Here is a 25,862-nt window from a genome sequence, read left to right as displayed (position 1 = left end):
GAAGCACCATCCATTCATCCCTCCTCTCCTCGAATATTATGCTTCGAATCTTAACTCTCAACGTTAACCTTAAATAAGAAAGAAATGATCTTGTTTTAAGAAAGATTTATTTCTCTAACCTTTGCTTTCAAAATGAATATTTATATATGAAAAAAAATATATATAAAATAAAATAAATAAATAAATATATATATATATATATATGAAAAAATAATTATCATGATATATTATTGCTCTTAAAACCTCGTCCAAGGGTCACAAAAAAAAGAAATATCGAAAAAAGGAATTTTTCAAATTTTGTTAGTTGGACCAAAAAATGATGCCGCCGCCAAAGTACGCGCCTATAAAGAAAAGAAGAAGCCGCCGTGCCCAAGATTTCAGCTCGTTGCGGGAACACCAGACCGCCAGTCAACCGACCACCCCGCTTCTTCAAGGGAAAGTTTCTCGATCGAGTCATCAACAGATGCATCGTCGGCCAACGTCCACGACGGCCGTCAGCTCTGCAGCCTCGAGAACGCAGCAGAGCAACGACTCGGATTCAGATACCGCGTGCGGGTTCGATTCCGCGTGGAGGGGATCCGCGCAACTGTAGGCGTAACTCAGACGCGACATCTGTCGCGAAAACTCGAGGCTCAAATGCAGCGTTTCTCGATCTTTCCGCCGATATAAAATTTTTTTAAAAGAAATCTAATTCAAGTGGAACGATGATGTGGATATGATGAAATTATTGTGTATATTTGGTTTCGATTAAAAAAAAAGATCGTATAAATACGAGGCGAGTTGTATATAGGTTGAGAAACACTGCGAATCTAGTGAATCATCGTGTACCTTTGTCTTCTGATCTCTTTAGATAATGATTTTGAAATATTTCTAAAAAAGGTTGATCTAGTGTATTAAAAAAAAAGACTGAAATTATGATTTAGCGATATAATATTTTTGAATGTTATACGATTGTAGCCAGATAACACGTGGCTGGATAATATTTGGATCACTTTTTCTTTGAACCGGTGATAAACTTGCCCTATCGATCGACTGATTAAAACAGAGTAAGAGTTTTTATAAAGGAATTTTTATTCTCGACGAAGACTTGCACGCAATGATTTGATCGTCAATATTTCTCTTACGTTGCACACGATGCACATTTCTTTGCTATAATTATTATTATTATCATCGTCATGGTTTTTATAAGTGCCTTAATTTAACACTCGAAAGCAATATTTTATATTTCACCGATGCATCCGCACGAAAGCCAAATACATAACGTACATAATCCGTCGTAAGCGTGGAAATTACAATTTCTATACAGGGTGTACTACGCACAATTTTATCGTAAAATATTCTATCACTTAAGGATGTGAATACAATCATTGTACCTAAGTAGTAAAAAATAGAAATTGCAATATTATGCGTGTTGTTATACTATACCGATGAATATATATATATATATTAATTATTCGATTGTAGATTTTTAAATAAATTGTATAAATGTTTAAGATTAAATATAAACGACGAATTGATTATCCATATTAGATATTTAACTTTCCATTGAGCATTCTATAAGCCCGCTTAAATGAGAAATCATACACGAGCGCTATCTAGTTAATATTTCTGGAAACTAGTTATCCTTGCAACTTTTTAAAATTATCACTAGATGTCGCTCAATTACATTTCTAGAATCGCTTATCCTCCAAGTAAAGACAAAGAACAAACTAGATGCGACGTACTTCGAGATCTTATCGACACGTGTTCTGAAATACCGATCTCTTCTCTTGAAAAAAAATAAAGACGAATAATTAAAATTGGGAAAGATTATTAAACTACGGTTTACTAACGATCGTTATAAAAATATGATCGCGATTGCAGCCAACCTAATATTATTTTCTATGAAATTATCAATTGTATCGCTCGTGATATAATTAGTACATCAAATAATATTTACCCAGGTCTCGCCGCGTGAAGGTTGCTGATTGGAGGCCCATATCTCATCCTTTCGCGCAAAAAATTATTTTCACAAATATTCTCTCCTTTTGATACACGTTTGCAAAACGGTCAAATCTTTGATCGTTGTGCAAAACAAACAACAAAAGGAATCGTAAAAAAAAAGCAATGTGAAAGACTAAACCTGAAAATAAAATTTATATTAAGATATGCACTTTGCTCGATCAATATTTTACATTTTCATCTATACGAAAATGAAAAATAATTGATAGTTGAAAGCATAAAAAATAAGCGAAATAAGCATCCTACAAAATATTACACTACATTAATTGTTTAATGCCATTATTTCGTTTATTTCTAATTTATATTAATTATGCATGCATAAACACATCCTTCCATCAATTTTTTCTTACAAAATATTCACTCGTATCTTATTTTAATTGAAAATAACTCATCCAATCACATTCAACGTTCTTTCCTAACTATAAATTTGACTTAATTGATTATGCCCATTAAAAATCATATAATTTTTGTAATTCCTACCTATATTTCCTAAACTATACGTAGTATACATAAATAAAATGCAACTGAGGACGTTTAGATACTCAACAATGACTACTGATGGCCAGTCAAGTAGCCAGTCGAGTATCCAAGAAATTGATGAAAGAAAGAATAGGACGAAAGAATTTAGAAACGATAAATGAATCATTGAGGAATTGGAATAAATGACGAGGAATTTGACAACAATATGGGGAAGATTGCGAAGAAGACGTTGATATTTAAATCAGAATTTTATAAGAAATGATCAAATCTACTGTGATCCTACTTATATAAAAATCTAAATCTAATAAAGATACTTCTTCCTATTACTTTCGTCCAAAGCTGAATGGATCCTGAAACAAAATATAGAAAAAAAATTAATATGATAATTAGTTGACATGAAATAAAATCCCTTTTCTTTTATTCATCTTCCTCGATTCACACCTGTAACAAACTTAATTATCAGATTAGTAATTAAAACAATTAATAATTTAAAAGAAAAGAAACACTTATGTCTTGAAAAGAAGAAATCATCAAAATGCTGTTAAGTAATTCATAATTTTTTATAATTTTGAAAACTAAAAATTTTATAACTTTAATTAATGCGAATCACAATAAATTCTTGCTATACTACTTTAATATATTTTTCAATAATATTTTCAAGTAACAAATGCTCCGTTTACAAGGAAATGCTGAAAAGAAGAAGAAAAATAGCCAGAAGAGCTATTCAAATTCATCCACTCGATAAACCCGAGCAAACCGTGAGTGGATCTTTTCTCTTTCGCAACACTAATACGCTAAATTTATAAAACAAACCGCGAAGAGTGCTTCAATATGTTTGCAATGTACTTCTTAATCAACAAAAAAAAAAAAAAAATAAAGACTCTATAACGTGTATCCTTAATATTAATTTATGCACTCATATTGAATTGTACGCAACACTAACAACGACGAGTCCATTGCAGCCATCAGACTGCCGTTATACAATCATTCTTACGCAGCTGTTTCACTGCATCGAATGATTCAGGAATATCTTCCACAGTGATCGTGGAAGGACATTGGGCAAGTGTATACGCAACGCTAATTCAAAAACGCGTTTACTCATCAACGTAAAAGAAAATAAAAATATTAATTTTTAATTCAACAAATTTACTATTACTACTGTATGTATTCAAAGCTATTATTAAAAATTTAAAGAAAAACTAATATCTTTGCAATAAAATTTTAAATAAAAAATTATACTAATTGCAATTAATGTTTAAAGACAATCGCGTAATATTTTAACTCGCGACGCTAATTCAAAAATCGCGACTTGCCCATTAAAATTACACGAAGGGCCCGCATGCATCGGCCAGACGATACAAAAACACACACTACGTATCGCTAAAACGAGCACAGTGACGAGATAGTAACAATGACTTCCCATTCTTTGGACCCAAATAAGATGCAAAAAATGAGGAGCCATTCGTTGCAGCCCTCTTCGCGACAATTTGTCGGGCCTCTTCGGTCTTCCTCCTTCGGGCGCGATGCCCGCTGAAACTTAAATCTAGGCTCGAGATTCTCTACTCGCGAGTCAAGAAAAAAAAGAGAAAGAAAAAAGACTAGATCGAGGAAGCTAAGCCAAGAAATCTCGAGCGCGACGTTCGTTTCGAGAAGAAATCGCGACCGCGACCGCGGGATTCGAAAAGTCGATGGACAAAGCCGGAGAGGAGCGACACGCTTCGCCTTCTCCACCTTCGTCCTCCGCTTTTCAAATCGTATTTCCTGAAACAGGTTGTCACGCGAAAACGCGCCTACCCGAGCGGAGACTGTGACAACCTGCCCGGCCCTGCCTACTTATAATTAAACAGACACGCCAGAAGTATGCTACCTGTCCTGCTTGACCCTATATTTAAAAATTGGCAAAACAGGCACACCAACACACTCGTTCCAACGACTGACACGCATAACGCTCGGGCGCAAAGAGCCTACACTAGGGAAAGCATCCCGGGACGCCTCCGACACCCGAACTTGGCACACGTCTCTCATACTCTAACTTTACGTACCGTTTTCCTGAAATCGACCGACGATGGCTAGCGACCATTGCATAAATCACGGATAAATCTCGTGTACGTCTCAATTTCAATTGCTAATATTTAAAATCGAATACGTGACTTCTAAAGAAATGATGCTGTTAATCATTATTATAATAATAAGATTAAGGCTAAAATTATTATTATCGTTATATTATAATAATGATTAATAATTGTGAATAGAAACGACGCAATTCCACAGCCTAACACACACATACATAATGTGGAAGATACGTCGCGCACGATACACTAATGCATCGTCAGTCGCTGAGAAATTGTTAGGAACTTATAAACTAGGATCATCGTACCCATCGCCTCTTTCTCACCCAAGTAACACCTGGGCACGTGAGTGAGATCCTGGCAATGGATACGGAAAGGGTTAAACCTGAAAATCCTGAGCTAAAAAAATATTAATGAAAGTTTTTTCTAACGGGCTAATATTCTTTAATTCATGTACTTTTGTTTTATAAGCTTTAAATAAACTCTACTTTAATGAACTTTCAATAATGAAAAATATTCAACAAATAAAAATGTATGAAAAAGGAATTTATTTGTAATGAACAATATGAATACTAAGATTTAAATATAATAAGTGAATCTAATTAAACTATTAATGGAAATAAACCTCAGGCGATTCCTTGATCAAAGTACATGTTTGAAAAATACAAAAATAATGTTCAAAACTTGTTACTTTGATTCCGAAATCTGCCTGTCGCGAAATGTCTTCTTGCGCATAAAATTTCATATATTCTTCAACGAAAGAAATAAACTTCTATTTTAAAAATCCTGTTATTGATTAAAATGTGCATATCTCGCACAAATATTCGCATAAATATTTCATTCTGCGACTATGATGTATCAAAATGTATAAATAAAAAATTTATTATCAATTTCTTTCAGTTTGTGTCATTTATTATTATCAGTAGAACATTGCTATTGATGATTGCCATTCAAAAACGCGATGCGCAAGAAAACCTAGCCTGAACTGATAAATAAAATACGTAAAAAGAAAATGTTACTATTCACGGGTATAATGGATACCCGTGGTCACTGTGCTCGTGCAAAATTCTACGTATACAACCAGTTACTCGTGTCGTTTCGGACCTTTCGTTCTACGACATGATTGAGTGACTGGAGGAATCGAAATGCATGCGACTCACCGTTCGATGCGAAGGATCTGCATTGCCATGGATGCTGTAGTAACCCATGAGAAGTCGTCGAGAAGCTGACGAATAGGAGGATGAAAACTGTAAAAAAAATAAAGTATTTTAAAAATCAATTTAGTAGGAGGAAGGATAAAAATATATATTAATGGAAAATATAGAAAGATAATTACCTCTTGGCGTGATGGATGATCGCATTATGCTCTTGAAAGGAGCACTGATTCTACCCTGTATCGAAAACGAATATTTAAAAAAAATAAATAAACAAAAGACTATTAGCATGTTTAAATTACAGTCCACGAAAAAACACTGCTTCTAATTTCGCGAATGGTTGTTATAAATAAATTGAATCAGAGCAGTTGAGCACTAAAAAATATTGAAGATACTCTTTCGGAGTAAACACTGACTCTACCGACTGCATTGCTCGCAGTCATAAATATTTCTCGAGATTGAGATCCAGCAGAAAACAGTGAAGCCATCGACACCTTTAACAAAATGTAAATTATCATTGTAATATTGTTCTTAAAGGACTTACTGATAAATTTTAAAATAACATAACATGAAACTTTATTAAATTTCAAACTTTTATAGAAATAAACTATTATAATTCTAATATAGAAAATGAAATTGAAAATCTAATAAAAATTCTTCTTCTTTTTATGAAAGAATAAAAATTTAATTAAAATGAAAGATAAAATGAAAATTACTTGTTCCTTTGTTCGATGGATGATTGCCTTTTTTTCTTGATACACTGATTCTATTCTATACCAAAAACGAATAATTAAAAAAGAAAAAATAAATAAATAAAAGACTATTAACCCGTTTGTTTAAGTTAAAAACACTGATTTTAATTTCGCGAATATCCATTGCAATTAAATTAAATTGGAGCAGTTGTGCTCTAAAGAATATAGGAAATACTATTTCGAAGCAAACACTGAATTTACTGACATAAAAAAAGAAGAAGGAAATATTATTTCAATATTTTGCTTCTTCTTTCTATTATTTTGTTTCAGAAAATATTATTTTTCTGAAATTTTAAACTAATATTTCAAATTAAAAATCAATAGATACAATATACGAAAGAATAGAATATAAAAGAATATTACTTATGAATTATTTATATATTATGAATTACTTAACAACGATCAATAACAGTCCAATAAAAATGCATAGATACGGTATACATATAAAATATCAAATTTTACCACATCTTTATGGAAAAGCATAATGGCGTCCATATTGAAATTTTTCCCGCCTTTAAAGTTATTCCAGCAAGTAGCCAATAATCTGTATAATCTGTATAAAATAAAATCAAAAGTTTCAAATCAATCTATATATAAATTTGATTGTATAGATCGATTATATTAAAATAAAATAATAATTACACTGAAATTTAATTTTAAAAAGTCACAAAATAAATTATTTGTAACTCTAACCCTCAAATGTGCGAATAAAAGAAAATTAATTTATCTCTCAAAAATTTTTCAATTATATATAATAAACATGTATTAATTGACTCGTATAAATATAGGAATGATAAAAAATAATTATATAAATAAAATTATTCGAAAAATCAACTACATACCTCGAGAAAAAAAGATGCGTATTAACACCACAATTAACGACACTACAATGACGTCACAATTTCGATTATCGAAATTAGGAAAAATTTCGATTATCGAAATCAAGAGAGTTCGATATGTTCGATAGTTCGACGACAAGTCCTACATATAACATAAATATAATAATTAATTATATATCAACTAATTATATTAAAATAAAATAATTATCAATTATATCAAAATTAAACGATAATCTAGCTGAAATATTATTTTAGAAAATCATAATATAATTTATTTGCGACCTTAACCCTCAAATGTATGAATAAAGAATAAAGGAAAAAAATTAATTTATTACTCAAAGAATTTTCAATTATATATAATGAATACGTATTAATTGACTCGGATAAATGTATGAATAATAAAAAATAGTTATAAAAGTGAAACTATTCGAAAAAACAAATTACATACCTCGAGAAGAAAAGATGCGTCTTAACACCACAATTATCGACACTACAATGACGCCACGATTTTCGATTATCGAAATCAAGAAAGAGTTCGATATGTTCGATAGTTCGACGACAAGTTCTATACATAATATAAATATAATAATTAATTATATATCAACTAATTATATTAAAATAAAATAATTATCAATTATATCAAAATTAAACGATAATCTAGCTGAAATATTATTTTAGAAAATTATAATATGACTTATTTGCAATCTTAAATGTATGAATAAAGAATAAAGGAAAAAAATTAATTTACCACTCAAAGAATTTTCAATTATATATAATGAATACGAATTAATTGACTCGGATGAATGTACGAATGATAAAAAATAGTTATAAAAGTAAAACTATTCGAAAAACTAATTACCAAGTACCTCGAGAAAAAAAGATGCGTCTTAACACCACAATTATCGACACTACAATGACGCCACGATTTCGATTATCGAAATAGAAATCAGAAAAAGACTCGATATTTCAACAAATCGACATCGTTCGACAATAAATCATATATATATATAATATATATTTATTAAATATATTATATTAATTATGTAATATATTTTATATTAAAATTCAATTTTATAAAATCACAGTATTATAAGTTAATAAATTAACAATATTATAAGTTATTTGTAATTCTAACCCTCAAATAGACTTAATAAAGAAAAAGGAATATTTTACCTCTCAAAAAACTTTCAATTATATTAATAAACACATATTAATTGAATACACAAATAATACATAAAAAATAACTATGGAAGTAAAACTATTCAAAAAATCAATTGTATATTTCAAGAAAGAAACATACATCTTAACACCACAAGTACGAGCACTACAATAATATTTCACAACACGATTTCGATTATCGAATTATTACAAATTAGGAGAGAAGAAATATTCGATAGTTTAAGAACACATCGAAACATATCGAGTATGCAAATGTTTAATTTCTTGTAAAATTGAACTATAAGAAATGTATTCAATTTCGAGCAAAACACAGTCAAAAAAAAACATTTATATATATAAATAATATAAAGAAATGCATTTAAAACAAGAATGCATCACTGAAAATAAAATTAATTATTATATATTCGTTTCAATACAAATAAAAACAGTAGAAATTCTATGTATATCTATTCTATGTATATCTATTTTTGTAAAAATCATGTAAAATATTACCTGATATAACAAGAAAATCGTCCATAATACTGCATACAATAAATCATTATTTCTTCGAAATTATGCGTGCAATTGAATAATAAACTCTTAAATAAGAATTAAAACTGTATAATAAATGTATATAATTAAAATTATAGTAAAATAAAGCAATAATTGAATCGAAATCTTAAAAAGCTTATAATATAATAAAAGTTACCGATAACCTTAACAGTGAGATAAATTGACTAGAATCGAAGAAAAGAACACAAAAAAATTTTTTAAATTTGTTAATTTCGTTATCAGAATTTTGAAGAAATTATTAATTAAATAAAAATATACTAAATTACAAAATAAATAAAAAATAAATTAGTATACACGAATATCGAAGTATCTCTAGTTACTATGCCCTCTAGACATCTAAATGGTAAGCCAATTATCAAATTAAAAAACATACAAGTTATCTTTTATAGATAATACACTAACCAAGAAAGATGCAAGAAAAATTTTTATTTTTCAATAAATATAATAAAATATGTAGATATGGGTGAATAAATGGAATTAATTATCATATTCGTAAATAAACATATTTAAAAAATTTATATATAAATATATATATAGTATATATATATATATAATATAATAAAATATAATAAAATATATATATATAAAATTCGTAAATTAAGCATATATTTTTTTTAACGCGAAGATTATTACATATAAATTATGCATAAAACACAATAGCTCTGCTACACTATTCTAAACACTACCGCGGTTAAAGTGGAACTGGCGTGTGGCGTCTCCCCACTCCGGTAATTGTAGCTTGGCGTACAAGGTTACGCGTCGACTACTGTATCGATAACGGCGTAAGTAGTTGTCTGTAAACGATTTATAAAATATATTATTATTAAAATATTACAATTTTCAATATTCTTTTAATATCTTATTAACTTTGTAATTTATTAATATAACATAATAATTTATAATATTATAATTAAACTTATTAACAAATTTTTTATTACAAATAATTATTAATTTTAAAAATAATTTAATAATATTTTAATATATTGAAATTTATCATTCTGAAAATACTTTTATTTATATTAATAAACTTTTATTCTTTATTTTTACATATTAAATGACACAAAAAAGTATTGAATGAAAAGTATGAATAATATCTATTTTACATCTAGTCTATGGTCATGATACCAAATTTCATGTATATTATATTTATTCTATATGTTAATCTTGTGTGTTATGTTATAAGATATTGAAATTTTATTAATATTAACTATTGTATTTTAAAATTTATTTCATTTTTCATATATTGTATTAATAAATTTTTCTTTATGTATAAATGTCAAGTATGTACAGTTTAAATGTAAATTAATTTTAGAAATTTAACCTTATATAAAATAATTTTTTATTTCATATTCTATTCAAATGAAAAAATTATTTGAATCTGAAATATTCAAATCGTAAATTTAAATTGCTTTCTAATTATATTAATTTAGATATTTCATATTTTTTTTATATAAAAAGAAAGTTATTTTTTCAACAAAAATTTTTTGTTAATCATGTATGATATATGTCATCCTAGTGTAAGTATAATAATATTTAAATAATTTTCAAATATATTAAATTTAAAACTAATATATTTTAATATGATTAGTATTATCACATTGGAAAATTAGGTTGTACTGATCCTGTAAAAATAAGCACAACATTTTATGTTTACATCGAGCTATGTGAAGGTAAATAAATAAGATTAAAATATAATTTACAAATTAATTTCACTATAATAATTATTATTTATATTTAGCAAAAAGATATTGGGAAGTGAATTACAAATATAATGAAAATTTAGATTTATTATATTTAGAAGTAAAAAAAAATAAAACTTCTCAAACAGAAATATATATACCTTGGCCTACATCGTGTAATATCTCTCTTAAAACAATAGAGAAGATACAAGAAGGTTTAAATGTTGAACAGTAAGAATAAAATTATAGATGATAAAATTTAAGAGTTATATAATCATAATTCATAAATTGATTTACATATTTTCTAATAGGATAACTCTTGTTTTTAAACTTGAAGACAGTACAAGCATTATTTATAAAGCTACTAAAGGTCTTGTGAAACCCATTGATCCAGAAACAAGTAAATTGATGAAAGAAAAAGAAGAAAAAAAGTTAAATTTAGAAAAAGAAATAAGAAAAAATACTTCATATTTATATGAATTAGCCAAATCCTTAGATAAAAAGGATACTAACAAAGATAGTGATGTAAGCCATAATAATAAAGTAATGGATTCTGATGTAAGTCATAATGATAAAATAACAGATAAATAAAATTAATTTTATTTTATTTATTTATTATTTTATTTAATCTTCATATTTTAATTCTATGCAAATTTTCCAAAGAGGATTAAAAAAATATGAAATTGTTACATTTCTTTTAAATGTTTATTATTTATATATTTGAAAGTAATTATTATTTATATATTTAAAATATATAAAGTTTAGAAGTGCTACTAAAAATATATAACTACTTAAAATGATATGTATTAAGCTGCCACTTGCAAATGTGAATATTAAATAAATTATTGCTTAATGATATATTATAAGCATTTTCTATCATGTCAGACTATCTATATGATTTAGTAAACACTGCAAGTATGAGGCACATGCTGTTTCATTATTCTTAACTACAGATAAATATTTTAAACAATCTAAATTAAAATTAAAACTTAATAATGTTACGATATTTTGTATGTATAAAAATACGTAACGAAAGTATATTTTAACAAGTCTACTTTGAATTTTCAAAATAAATCTATCTACAAAAAAATTTACGACACTTGTATCATACATATACATCTTTGAATTAGTATTTTTTGGACGCACTTCATTTTTAATTTTAATATCGTATAGTATATATAAAGAACGTCGCTTTCATAAAAACTACTTATGTATACATCTTAATGTATACATAATATTTTTTAAATGTTTATAATATATATATATCTACCATTTATGTATATGTATATGTATATATATGTCTTAAATATTATAGAGTATATCATTAATATATATTGACAAGAAAATATTGATTAATAAAAAGTGACGTATTTTTTATTAAAGTGTTGTTTGCCAGTTCAACACATAAGAATATAATGTTTTACATATAAAATATAAAAATAAATATTTTCTTTAATTTTTAACAAAACAATATATTTTTTTTTATTTTTATTACGAATTTTTTGAAAATTTAATTCAATTTATAATATTTTATTTTCATTTAAATAGAAATGTTTAATAGACGACGAAAATAAATATCCCGAAGTTCTTATATTTTCCCATATTTTCTTGTCCATTATACAATGTAAAGATATATAGTTATAATGTTTGTATATATTTTAACTAAAATCATGTATTATAATTATTTAACTAGATTTTAAGATCTACATACCAGAATTGTATAAAAACAGGCACATTAGGAATAATGTGTTACATGAGCACCTTTGTAAATAGGTTTTCATTTCTAATATACAAGGTCTCCGTATAAAATAGTTACCAAACGGTTATTAATTTATTAGTGCATTAAGGCAACTAGAATTCGAGATGTACTCGAAACTATCACAAATGACATGATTAGTTTTTTGTTTTACAATTTTAAATACTGTTTTTAAGAATATGATTAATGATTTCAAGCTTATATGACTAAAATTAAAATACAAGAAAATTTCAAATGAAACCACATTTGATATTGCTATCACAGTAATCTAATCATTAATAATCAGCCATTTATATTATCCCTTTTTGGATATATTTTGAACAAATATTATTTTATAAAAGTATAATTTAAATTTATAAATAATTTTAAAAATACTGTAATAGGTTCCATTTAAAAAATTCTTTTATACATAAAATTTGCATACCAACTATTAAATGAATAAACTTCATGAATCAATAATATTGTTACAAGATAAATTACTATTATATGCATGTGATTCTTAATGTTAAATAATGTATTATATACTGTTGTTGATATTTTTGAAAATAATTTATGCGGAGATAATAAATTTACTATTTTAAATAAGCTCAAATATAATATGAAAGGAAGAATTTCTAAAATGACATTGATATAATGTTAGTACAAAACACTATCAAATATAAGTAACATATAATGTATACATTTGTGATGATTGTATAAGATATTCATACTCATTCACAAAACCAAAAATATATTTAAAAAATATGAGTAAATTGTAGTGATGTTTAGAATAAAATGTAAATATGATTATTAACAATATGCTAAATATGAACTTGGGATATTATGTCTGATATCTGTTAGATATCAGACTATGTTGTATGTTGTATTCATAAATCTTATGAATTATTACTTTTCAATGTTTGGTTATATATTTACAAGATATAGCACTAGAACACCACAAGTATTCTATCACATACTGAAAATATGAAAATAATGCATACAAATGGATAAAGGAGATTATAGGAATTAAACTTGCAAGAGTTGTTGATTAAGAAAAATTGATATAGTTAAATTGTCAAATTAAATGTAACAACTGGTCTTAATTTCTGGTCGTATTAATTATTAGGTACACATGACTAATATAATTAAAGCGCCCAGTGTTTTCTTGTGATTATATAGATCAACACTGTTATACATAGTGCCATTTCTTCATTCAATTCATTATCACATGAGCATGAGCAAATATTAAGTGCATTTAAAAGTTTTGATATTTCATTATAAATAAATATATTTATTTTATTATTTTACAAAAAAAAAATCAATTATATAATCATTATTTTATAATCATTTTTTTGTAAAATAATGCAGTCTACTTATAATGGAATTTATTAAAACTTTTTCAAGCACCTAATATAACTATGTTTTGATTTATTTTCTGCACTTTATCAATCATATATTTTTATACAGTAAATATCCTTTATTTTAAATGAATGATCGTAGAATAGTTGTAAAACAATTACTATACATAAAAATGAATGTACTAAGTAAAAGTAGTCAAGACTTCAAATAGATATTCATTCGAATATTTGGTCAATATTTTGAATCATTATTATGAGATCTAATGATTTATAATTAAATGATATAAATCTTTATAAATTTAGGTTCCAAACTAGTAGTTTTGTATCAAAATATTAACATATTATAAAAGTGCTTATACAATTTATGTTTTACTGCTGGTCTTCCACTTGATTACTTCAAGTGTGTCAAATAATTATAATTATTTATATATTGGAAACAATTGTGATAAATGTATAACTACAAGTTAATCTGACATTCATACATATTAGTTTAAAAACCTGAGATTCGTATGTTGTTGAACATAATTTTTTTTAATTCTATATGTCTGATTATATCATGATATTAAAAATAAAACATCTGTACAATACATAACATTATGAAATGTGGAACATATTTTGAAAATTAAACAAATATATAATCATCGGTATTATTAATTGCGATTTGATTGCCCCTAAAATTGAAAATATATTAAAACGCTAAATAATTTGCGTATCAAATTTAACAAAAAAATGATTAACATAATTATGGCTAGCACCAATCAGCCATATACGTAAAATCTTTAAATAAACTTTGTTCTAAATCACTAAGTGGTCTAGGATCTTTAGGTGGAGTTAATTGAGGCTTTTCTGATGTAAATTCTTCATCAAAATTACTGACATCTTCCACAGAATGCTGAAATACAAATACAAATATAATACGATAATAAATATAATATTTATTGAATATTCTAATCAAAATAAAAAAAAAAAAATAACTAAAAATAATCGATACTTACAATTACTGGAACAAATGGTGGTTTTACGCGTCTTAGAAGTAAATCATCCCAAGCTATATGCCTAAAGAATGCTTGTTTCTTAACATCTTCTGCATCTCTTTCACTACTACCTAATCTTCTATCAGGATTTTTTCTTAATAACTATATTTAATAAATAAGAAAATAAATAAAAAAATTATTTCAATATTTATCAATAAAATATACATATATATATATATATATATATATATATATATATATATATTTAAGAAATTAATATTTTACCCTCCGCATTATCGCAATTGCTTCTAAAGAAAGAAACCGTGGATAACGAACTTCATCATTCACAATAGAATCAAACACTTCTTCTTCATCATCACCAGGGAATGGTGACTATAAAAGAGTAATTAATAGTATTAGTAATTATGAAATATGATTAAAAAAAAAAAACTAAATTGGATATTACTTACTTCACCAACAAGCATTTCAAATATTAATACACCAAGACCCCACCAATCAACTGCCCGCGTATATGATGTTTCGGTAAGCACTTCAGGAGCTAAAAATTCTGGAGTACCACAAAATGTTCCTGTTCTATCTCCATATCCCATTCCCTCTTTACACAGACCGAAATCCGCAATTTTTACATATCCTTCTGTATCCAATAGTAAATTATCTAATTTTAAATCTCTGTAAATTGAACGAAATTATCGTTATTATATATTTTGATATAAATTAATCGTACAATTGTTTAAATATCTACCGATAAATAATTCGACTTTCATGCAAATATTGCAACCCTAATACAACACAAGCTGAATAAAATACAGCTCGTGGCTCTCCAAACACATCCGCGTGTATATGCATCATAAGATCTCCTCCAGCTGCATATTCCATTACAAAGCACACATGTGCCTATAGAGAGAGAAATAAAAATTTAATACTTTGATATTTTGATCAAAAAATTTATTATAAAAAATAATAAAAAAAGATATATATACCTCGGTTTGAAAACAAGCAAAAAGATTTACAAGGAAAGGATGACGTGTAGCATTGGCCACTTCAAATATTCTCTTCTCTGAAAGTAAAGATTCTACTTCATCTCTCGCTATTATGTCTCCTTTTTTCAACGCTTTTATTGCGAAGTATTCTCCTGTGTTTCTATATTGCGATAGAATTACTTTTCCGAAATGACCGCGGCCAAGAACAGAGAGTAGTCTAAAATTATCTATGGTCATTCCAGTAAGTTGCGAATGTCTTCTAGATTCGTAGGCACTGTCTCTGTATTGAGAAGGCTTATTCGGCATTTCGTATACAACCTATAATCATTAAAACGTTCAGCTTGAAATATCGTGTTTATCATAAGATAATGACTGCACATTTATATTACTTATTTTTTATATTAATTGATAGTATGAAAAGCTGTTATTTAATTATCATATATATTGGATATTTGTTAATAATAATAATAATAATAACAATAATAATAATAATAATTTTAATCCAATACATACATTATTAATGTATATTTTTTTTTAAATTTATTATTTATATTTTATTTATATATTATTTTTCTATCTTAAGAGAAAAAAACCTAAAACTGTTGAATAATTAAGTATTGCGCCATTAATGGCCAAGATATAGATATGTAATATACAAAGTACGTATAGTTATTTACAAGTTTAGTATTATAAAGCCTTGATACATAATATGCAAAATACGATCATGCGAAAAAAATTGATTACATGCTTTTAATGAGAAAACCATTAAAATAATAAAAAATAAGTTACTTTAATAAACAAAATTACAATAACTTAAAAAACAACAAAAAAAAAAACAATTTTATATTCAATATGTTAGTAATGAAGAAGCATAAAAAAAATTAAAATCACGTAAATAAATAAAGCTGTGTGTATTGGAGGTATATACCTCATCTTCAGGAAACTCGACGACGGGTTGGGGCGAGGGTGTGCGTGGAGAGGGTGGTGCAATCAGCACAGGACGAGGCTCTGTTACAAGAGGCCTCAAATTTGCCCCCTGAGGACCCCCCTTTTCTTCGTTGTGCAGGAAATCAAACTCCCTTAATGCACTCTGTAACTACATCACTATCTGCTTAGCTCTAAAAGCTACTTTAGATTGCAATATATTTCAAACTGTAACGTACCAAAGTTTTATGTATAATAGAATTAAAATAGATATTACGAATTGATATTATAAATTTGAGATAATAAATTGATTCAATTAATTGAAGGGAGTTTGCTGCAAATTTGTTGAAGGGATACCAAATATTGGACAATGCACATTATGCATTGCATATTGGTGCTAAACATTGTGGAAACGATTATGCATAAAAAAGCTAAGAATTAAAAATATAAAATATAAAATTTAACAAAAAAGAAAAAAAAGAAAAAAATGAATAAAAGATTTGTATATTTTAAGCATATAAAAAATTGCCTTTTATAAATCGCGTTCTACTATTAAAAAGATATATTTATATCCAGCTATCTTCGAAGCAATATCTTACGCAATTGACAATATATCAAGTATTCTAACATGCCTTGACAAAATGTATAATACTATGTACAGACATTAGCCAATATATCGACTCAACTATCTAATGTATAATATATTGTACGTGTTCTACATGATTTTTACCCATAACCAGTGTACCAATCCCTAAACCTCTCAAGTAAAAGGAAATACTAAGACAGTTTTTCAAAATAGTTTATAACAAGATGGATAATTATGATATCGCTAAGAAGGTTCAAAATATAGTGTAAAACTTTTCTCTTCTATATATAATATACTTTGATAAATATGACAAAAAGAAAAAAAAAATTGAAATAAAAGATGATATAAATCTCATATGACTTACTTCTTGATCTAATTTTGGTGGTGGTGGAGGTGCGGGCATTGAAGGTTTTTTTGTAATTGTGGGTGGCGGAGGTGGTGGATGTTCTGGAGGACGTGGTAATGTAGGGCTACTAGAAGTCGATAATCCTAATGGTCTAGCGCCTCCTAAGCCTCCTTTATCCGGATCAGGTAACTCTCCGGGTGTTTCCGGTTTATCTTCTACCGAGGTATCAAAAACAAGTTGTAAAGGTTGTGGTCCTACAAATAAAAATTTGTACAACGTTAAAAATCTGTAAAGAACACAATCAAGAATATATAATTGTACCTGATGGTGGACTTTCAGAATTTCTTGAATTGTGCAATGAAGGAGCTGCCGATCTTTTCAAAAGTCTACCCCAAGTTGCAACATTGATGTTCATTTGATTAGCCCTTGGGAAATTTTTCACTTGTTGTTTAAAGATTTTGCGTTGACGTTGTAATTTAGGTTTTCTCGAAATCATTGGATTCAAGAATTTAATTTCCGCGAAAAGAAGACCTTGCGGTTCCAATTGCAAAGCCATTCCGTGTCTCACATCATCGATAAACTCTTCTAAACGTAAAAATTTTATAGCACAAAGAGATCTCCAATCTTTCCAATAAATGCCTATTTCAAGTTCTCTCGACTTATCTAGTTCAATGGAAAACCTATAAAAATAATAGTAGGTATATTTATATATAATCTCTTTAAAATGATAATATATAAAGATGATACATCTCACAAAAATAATATTGTATCATACAATAAAAAAATACCTTTGATCCCATGCTTGTTGAGAACATGGTCGCCAACTAGTTTGTCCTACTGTTTGGTTGTCCAGTTTAATAACTGCCATAATATCATCTGTAACGAAACAAGAGGAAATTAATTTTAATATTCAATTCCTAATATAATTTCATAATATTTCCAAAAAAAATACTCACTACTTGTTTCATCTTTAACGCTATACGACTTGCTCGAACTACGTCCTGTAACCCCTTTAACAAAACTGCGTAGATCTGGACTTGCTGGATGTTCTCTTCTTGTGCGACCAGGCACTTCTTCCGCTAAGTCTTGACATCCCATCAGCCTTACCTAAAATTTCAAGTAAATATATTCGTTTTTCGTTTCGCATAAAGATTACACGGGATTATCATTATTTAAATTACCTCTAATTGTCCAGTAACAGCAGCACATCTTGAAACCGAAGCAGGCACTGTAGCTTTACCCTCCAGAGGGCCGCGAAATGGTTGTAACGACGTGTAAGTTACAGGAACCGGGCTAGCTGATTGCACACTAGCCAATTCTCTCTTCAATTGAGCAGCAGTACCACTGTCAGGTGGTAATTCTTGTCTTCTGAGTTCAAGGGATAATCTCAGCAGATCCAACTTTCTACTCGATTCTGCAAGACTTGCTTGAGCCTGAAGTAATTCAAAATAAAATGATAAAAAAACATAATCTTGAATAAATTTTTACAACGATAGGAATAATTGATTCAAGATTTGATGATTACTTAATATAATCAACATTTATTAACAGCATTAACAGCATAAATAATTTATATTTATTTGTTAGCTTACATAAATGCTTTATATTCAGCAGAATGTTTTAGCAATTTATTAACAATCATATAAATAGAAAAAGATAATGAGTATGGAATACGATATTGTACTCAATAAATATAACTTAACACACTGTTTATATATTACAAAACACAACCTTTATGATATTTTCAATGAAACATTTTCATTGTGAAACATAAAATATATACTATTATTTAAAAAAAAAAAAATCTTCAAAAACATATTCATAATCAAGTCTTAAGAATTGTCATTTTTCGGGATCGGGCGAAATATCCTTTTCTCATTCTTTAAACGAAATCCCATTTGTCGTTCGAAATCGCTTATAGAACGCGAACGTTCTCGTGAATTCAATTCCTCGAAATATCTTTGACAATGCTCGCAGGAACACGAAGGATTCTTGGAAGGTCCTATATGATGGCCCGGCTTTCGAAATGCGTTCACCACTGTGCCGAATATAGAGGCTTTCAAAATATGGTCGGTTCTCTCACCCTGAGGCGTCATGAATGGAGAAGTAACTCTCGAAGGTACTTTTGATGGAAGAGGGGAAGGAGTCTTGGAACCGAATAAGCCGATTTGATCACGAAAAGTATGGAGAATACTGTCGCTACGCGTGGAATCAGAATGATACTGTTGCGAATTCTTCTGCTTTGAAACTTCTTTCTCCATTATACTCGAATTCCTTTCCCCATCTTCAGCGATAGATTTACTAGATCTTCGAAACGACGAAGTTTTTTTAATTCCTTTTTGATTCTCCTCGCCAGACATAAAACTCCATCCAATGGCACCGCTCTCGTCAGATTCCTCGTCACTGTCACCCGACGACCACTCTACCTCGTCTTTCTTTAAATATTCTCTCATCCTTCGATTCCGCAACAAATATTTACGCTCGACTTGCGGTGAACGCCAGCGCTTCTCTTTTTCCTCTTCCTTCGCCCATATTTCCTCCATTTTGCGTATCCTTTCACGATCGGTGCTGCTAGCATATTCGAAACTATCACAACGGGTTAAGTCTGTTTTAGTGTTTATCAAAGATTCTATGTCGGATAACGTATCTTTGGCCGAGGTAGCAATAGTCGAATCGTAATCGAATGGAATACCCACATTGGAAGACGCGGCAGACCAAGGCGCCGAATCAGGATCCCTTAAGGCACTGTAAGAACTAAATTGCGATGGATAAAGCGAGCTGAAAACGTCGTCGCTATCGTAACCTTTCGAACTGGCTATAGATGGCATTCTCATCGGTGCGTGTTTAAAACTGTCACATCGTCGTTCCGTGGCACGTTTAAGAAAAGCCTTGTCGTCTTGAAATCCCCTGGGCAAAACGTTACTCGCTACCTGAGTATGTGTCACTTTCACGTCTGGATTTTCGAACACGGTCATAGGAGTTTCGCATTCGTTTTCACTCGATGTATCGACATTCTCGTCGTCATCGGACCCGGTGCAATACACGTCGATGTGCACGGTTCGCGATTTCCTCTTCGCACTGTCATCTTTCGTCGAGGAATCGGATTTTTCCGATTCCGCTGAAGGACCGATGCTCGTGGTCTCTGAAGCTGTGGTTGGCGATCGACTTTCTGGCTAAAATCAGATATTTGTGATGTAAAATTGTTCGTTTATCGAATAGAAATAAAACTTGATCGATCTACGATAGATCTTTAGTCGAAAAATTTAGAAAATCAATCGATGAAAAAAGACCATCGTATTCTTCGTAGCTTTCACACGATCGCAGTTATTTGAACGGAATTTGTCGATGATGAAGATAAACAATATAAATACTATCTCTTGTAGATTTGAAGAATTATCTTTTGTACAAGTCTCAGGCTGAATTTTAACAATACTTAGAATTTAGAATTAAGAAGTTTCGACTAAGACTTATTGTAAACCGAAACTTGTAAGGAGAACAATTTACCTTCTTCTTCTTCTGCTCGTCCAATGAACCGAGACCAATAGCAGCTCTCCTCCTCACTTTGTTTTTATCAGCGACCATCGACGAAGATTCTCGGGATTCTATATCCGTGGTTTGCGAAGATGCATCTTTGCTGACCGTGGTCGATTTTGTTGCAACTTCCTCTTTCACGCTACTGCAAAAATGCGTTCCATGTGCACTGGAAGCGCCATCCTCCGGGCAGTCCTCGCAAACTTCCGGCACTGTGGTGAATTGCTGCCGCGAGAAAACATACGCCGAGGGATGGCGCCAAGAATTGTCGTACGAGTGTTTGACAGTTTCATTGCTGGTCATTTTGCTGTAGTTTTCTCCCTTCGAACCATCAGCACTGTCCACAGCGGACAGTACAATGCTGCACGTGCTCCTGCATCGACGATTATATTGTTGGGAAGGTCGACGAACAGGCAAACTAGAGTACGAATTAGGTGAAAATCGCTCACTGTTGTAGCCCGAATCCGAGAAGTTGGCGCCACGTCCTCTAGATGGCGTATGCTCATCATTTCCAGACGATCCTGATCTTGGAATCGTGAAAGATCCTTGCGTGGATTTTGGCGGTGGTGTCGAAATGAACAATATGTTTCCACGCTGAAAACCGAACGAGCCGGAAGACACGGATGACTGTCCGGAAGTCGTGATGACTGGGATCGTCGGCGACGGAGACGATTGACTGGTAGTATTCCATCGATATATCATACGAACACCGCCCGAATCCGTGACAGTGGAGGATATACCTACAGGTGCTTGACTAGATTCCGAGGTTACCGGTGTACCATGGCGAATCGTAACTTCTGCACGCACCGACCACGGTGGTTGCGTGTTATTCGAATCGCCTTGACGCCCGTACATATCGTACTACCTTTTTTTTCAACCTTCTCCACGCTGTTATCCACCGCAAAACATCATCGTCCCGAGCGTTTAATCGGTTTCGTTGCGAAGATCCATTCGCAGAACTGTTTTTCGCCTCCCTTGCGAAGAAAATCCGTCGTCCTTTTCTCGGTGTCGTTCCGTTGCACATTCGAACGGTCGATCGATCTCGCGAAAGATGGAAGCACTACTCTACTCGTTTCCGTTGAATTTTATTACATTCGGCTGTTTGACGATCCGTTCCGGCCACTTTTTATTACGTAATTTGTTATAAAAATTGATCGAAACGTCCTCGATGCGAACGAAAATATTTTCGGAGAGTATTTCACAAATCCGTACATATATTACATATGTTGTTCGCGGAAAGACGGCAATTCTGCGATACTGCGTCTCTGTCATCTATTTTCAGCATCGGTGTTATACTGTGTTCATGCGATTTCAGAATCTCTTGTCGTATCGATATTACGTATCGAAATTATAAAATAGATCTCTCGTATCTCTCGTAGAGGTGTCTCGATCTTTTTGCTAAGAATCCAAGCGCTTCTTTTTATCGATTATTTAAAAAATATTAATAATAATAATAATAATAATATCAATATAATTATCACACTCTTGTACGGCACTTTTCTTTTCGGTCGTTGAATTTAACGGGGTGCACAAATGAATCTGGAAATATCGAGTTTAGTTACGTTTGCTCGTTTCTCGTAAGGTGACAAACCATACGTTAGAGCAGCGTCCCAAGGTATAATTAGCACAATATAAATTTGGAGCAACGTACAGTCGGACCAAATATACCTGGAACCAGATGAAACTTTTAATACCATTCGCTGTATAAGATTAGCCTCTACTGACAGATACGTCACCCATACGTCGACGTGACGAAAACGTCCAGGAGAAAAAAAAAAGAAAATTTAAAAATACTATCCAATTAACCAGTCTGAATAAATGCACGTTTTCTCTATCTCTCGTTCGACTCTCCTCGAATAAACGAAACAGACTCGGATCAAAGTAACGTGGCTCTCGCCTGGTCTCCACCAACGTATAATTATTCAACGTGCAACATCCTCTATTTCTGTCAGTCCATCCTCTATTTCTTGGAATTTAAAGTGCCCCGAGGAAGAGTTAGCTCTTCGAACGTTTTTTTTTTCTCTCAAAAACTAGGAACTCTTTTCTTTTCTTTTTTTCCTTTTTCTCTTTTTTTTTCTTTTCCTCAAATCGCTTCCTCCCCGCATTCACAGCTCCTGCAGTACTGTACTCCTCTCGATATCTCGCGGAACAGACACGTCAGTCTTCTCGAAATACAGTGTCAGTATCAGAATCGTACGCAGAAGAGTAGTGACGTCCAACTCTGTAGTACGACTCCGGGTGGAATATCTTCGTCAGTCTTCGTTCTATTCGGGTCATAGTTTTTTTTTTCTTTTCACCGTTATTTCGCCGGTGGTGTGAATTATCTACGGACATCCCCAGGGATGCCCGAGCACTCGATACGGACATTTGTCGAGCGGTCGGCCCGCGGTTGATTGGCGCACATGTCGTTGGTTTATCGCGTTGCTTACGACTGGTTTCTCCCCTCGAGAAGTGGTGAACTAAGCGCGACCCGAAAAGGCGTCATAGAGAGGCGATGGGGTGGCGGGGCAGCGATTAGGCGATTCTATTTCGAGAACCGGTGGCGTATACGCCACTCGCCCGTTCAAACTCGACGTAGTCGTTTACGTTCTCGCTCGATACGCGAGATATCGAACTCATCCATATGGCGAATTCTCTCGTCTCGATTTACGTAGACGGTATCTACGTCAGAATGACGGCGAGCATCGTGTTTTTAACAATCATTAATCTTCGTGACGAATTTCTGTCATACACACACGCACATACATATATATATATATATATATATATATATATATATTCGAAAAAATTTTAATTAATTAAAAAAATAAATATTCTCGTGTAAAAAAATTGTATTATGAATATATATACATATATTCATAAAAAAATAAATATTCTCGTGTAAAAAAATTGTATTATGAATATATATATAATATACATATACATATACTATATACATACAATTTTTTTACGAGAATATTTATTTTTTTAATTAATTAAAATTTTTTCGAATTAATCCATCGGATGGATCCGATTCTTTCGTTTTCGAAAAAAAATAAATATTCTCGTGTAAAAAAATTGTATTATGAATATATATATATATATTCATAAAAAAATAAATATTCTCGTGTAAAAAAATTGTATTATGAAAATATATATATATATATACAATTTTTTTACACGAGAATATTTATTTTTTTAATTAATTAAAATTTTTTCGAATTAATCCATCGGATGGATCCGATTCTTTCGTTTTCGAAAAAAAATAAATATTCTCGTGTAAAAAAATTGTATTATGAATATATATATATATATATATATATATATATATATATATATATATATATTCATAAAAAAATATTCTCGTGTAAAAAAATTGTATTATGAAAATATATATATATATATATATATACAATTTTTTTACACGAGAATATTTATTTTTTTAATTAATTAAAATTTTTTCGAATTAATCCATCGGATGGATCCGATTCTTTCGTTTTCGAAAAAAAATTGTATTATGAATATATATATATATATATTCATAAAAAGATTTAATTAATTAAAATTTTTTCGAATTAATCCATCGGATGGATCCGATTCTTTCGTTTTCGAAAAAAAATAAATATTCTCGTGTAAAAAAATTGTATTATGAATATATATAAAAAAATAAATATTCTCATGTAAAAAAATTGTATTATGAATATATATATATATATATATATATATATATATATATACAATTTTTTTAGACGAGAATATTTATTTTTTTAATTAATTAAAATTTTTTCGAATTAATCCATCGGATGGATCCGATTCTTTCGTTTTCGAAACGAAATGGGATTGCATCCGACTTCGAGCGAGATTTCATAGATGGAAGTAGAATATTCTTGGCGCGGCCGTATGAAAGCCGCACAATGATACACGCGGGTTTGAAAAGGGGCGACATGTCTGTTAAGTGGAATACACGTATCAATAGCCCTCTTTCGACGGGCAAAGTACACACAAAACGGTACAAAAGCTTTTCATTACACGTTTCCAATATGGCGGAGGCGCGTTATTGAAATGAAATGATACGTTACCTCCGTTAAGGCCTTCTTATCGGCGACTTTGGCACTTTGTAAAAGACGTATCACGTTCTTGGCCCCTTCCACAACCGCGGCTTCGATCCGCAAACGATGTCGCAGCTCCTCCACCCTCTCCTCCAACGCCAACTCCAAACTAGGCTCGTACCTGTCTGTAATTAGAAAGTTATCCATCATGCTTTTCATACGTATATATATATATATATATATATTGAACGAGTATTATGTAACGATTATTATATTCTCACGGCAGAGTCGGGTGACAATGTTTCATACTCGCTCGAACGATTTTTCTTTGTGGCGGGGGAGGGAACGAAAATTGAAAGTACGCGAAAGTATAGGGAATTCCGAACGGATGGATGATTTAATAGAAACTAGAAATGTGATAACTCGATATCTGTGCATTGAAAACAAGATTGTTTTCGCGTCACGCGAGAATGGAGAATGTCCTTCAAATAATATCAATATGTATATATATATATCGCTCGGTTTTTCTTTTTCAGTGAATAATGAATTTCGAATCGAATAGATAAAACGAGATACGTATGTTACGTAAGTTACGTAAAATGCGAATATTTTATACAAAATTACATTTTTAAAATAATATTTATCGTTTACAATTTATGTTCTATTATCGATGA

At 30.1% G+C, this 25,862-nt stretch overlaps 4 protein-coding genes across 14 annotated transcripts in view; 2 read left to right on the top strand and 2 right to left on the bottom strand.

Moving 5' to 3' along the window:
• LOC410299 (ankyrin repeat domain-containing protein SOWAHB) overlaps positions 1 to 904 on the top strand; it is a 178,032-nt gene extending 177,128 nt beyond the window's left edge. For 6 of the 8 annotated variants that reach the window (XM_006558935.3, XM_026444003.1, XM_026444002.1 and 3 more), the window contains one exon: positions 305 to 904. In XM_006558935.3, coding sequence (XP_006558998.1) covers positions 305 to 592 — 288 coding nt within the window. In that variant the 3' untranslated portion in view covers positions 593 to 904. The remainder of the gene's footprint in view (positions 1 to 304) is intronic. The other 2 variants (XR_001704917.2, XR_408105.3) reach the window with 1 other exon arrangement.
• Positions 905 to 10,387: 9,483 nt separating this feature from the next.
• LOC100576289 lies at positions 10,388 to 11,312 on the top strand. Its single transcript, XM_003249379.4, has 4 exons — positions 10,388 to 10,543; positions 10,615 to 10,696; positions 10,765 to 10,936; positions 11,017 to 11,312. The coding sequence occupies exons 1-4, from the start codon at positions 10,520 to 10,522 to the stop codon at positions 11,294 to 11,296; spliced, it is 558 nt and encodes a 185-aa protein (XP_003249427.1). The 5' UTR covers positions 10,388 to 10,519; the 3' UTR covers positions 11,297 to 11,312.
• Positions 11,313 to 13,534: 2,222 nt separating this feature from the next.
• The window catches only part of LOC725923 (serine/threonine-protein kinase N), a 32,409-nt gene continuing 20,081 nt past the window's right edge, over positions 13,535 to 25,862 (bottom strand). Inside the window, exons 6-18 of one of the 4 annotated variants that reach the window (XM_026444037.1) lie at positions 25,219 to 25,373; positions 18,811 to 19,062; positions 18,586 to 18,736; positions 18,418 to 18,505; positions 17,951 to 18,309; positions 17,648 to 17,883; positions 16,702 to 16,869; positions 15,774 to 16,091; positions 15,536 to 15,687; positions 15,243 to 15,462; positions 15,058 to 15,165; positions 14,794 to 14,934; positions 13,535 to 14,690 (exon numbers count right to left, since the gene is read on the bottom strand). In XM_026444037.1, the coding sequence (XP_026299822.1) occupies positions 14,547 to 14,690; positions 14,794 to 14,934; positions 15,058 to 15,165; positions 15,243 to 15,462; positions 15,536 to 15,687; positions 15,774 to 16,091; positions 16,702 to 16,869; positions 17,648 to 17,883; positions 17,951 to 18,309; positions 18,418 to 18,505; positions 18,586 to 18,736; positions 18,811 to 19,062; positions 25,219 to 25,373 (2,492 nt within the window). In that variant the 3' untranslated portion in view covers positions 13,535 to 14,546. The remainder of the gene's footprint in view (positions 14,691 to 14,793; positions 14,935 to 15,057; positions 15,166 to 15,242; positions 15,463 to 15,535; positions 15,688 to 15,773; positions 16,092 to 16,701; positions 16,870 to 17,647; positions 17,884 to 17,950; positions 18,310 to 18,417; positions 18,506 to 18,585; positions 18,737 to 18,810; positions 19,063 to 25,218; positions 25,374 to 25,862) is intronic. The other 3 variants (XM_026444038.1, XM_026444039.1, XM_026444040.1) reach the window with 3 other exon arrangements.
• Positions 19,151 to 23,901, bottom strand: LOC107965237 (flocculation protein FLO11). Its single transcript, XM_016915139.2, has 2 exons — positions 21,134 to 23,901; positions 19,151 to 20,802 (listed from the first exon to the last, which is right to left on the bottom strand). The coding sequence occupies exons 1-2, from the start codon at positions 22,013 to 22,015 to the stop codon at positions 19,462 to 19,464; spliced, it is 2,223 nt and encodes a 740-aa protein (XP_016770628.2). The 5' UTR covers positions 22,016 to 23,901; the 3' UTR covers positions 19,151 to 19,461.

The sequence above is a fragment of the Apis mellifera genome, linkage group LG11 (assembly GCF_003254395.2).
Source record: "Apis mellifera strain DH4 linkage group LG11, Amel_HAv3.1, whole genome shotgun sequence".
NCBI lineage: Eukaryota > Metazoa > Arthropoda > Insecta > Hymenoptera > Apidae > Apis > Apis mellifera.
The sequence above is the reverse complement of the archived record's forward strand: the minus strand, read 5'-3'. Positions and strand labels throughout refer to the sequence as shown.

Coding starts and splice junctions, on each gene's coding strand:
- LOC100576289 (XM_003249379.4), top strand. CDS start 10,520: ATGTATGATATATGTCATCCTAGT. Junction 10,544..10,614: donor ATGATATATGTCATCCTAGT/GTAAGTATAATA, acceptor TAATATGATTAG/TATTATCACATTGGAAAATT. Junction 10,697..10,764: donor TTACATCGAGCTATGTGAAG/GTAAATAAATAA, acceptor ATTTATATTTAG/CAAAAAGATATTGGGAAGTG.
- LOC107965237 (XM_016915139.2), bottom strand. CDS start 22,015: ATGTACGGGCGTCAAGGCGATTCGAATAACACGCAACCACCGTGGTCG. Junction 20,803..21,133: donor ACGAGCAGAAGAAGAAGAAG/GTAAATTGTTCT, acceptor ATCTGATTTTAG/CCAGAAAGTCGATCGCCAAC.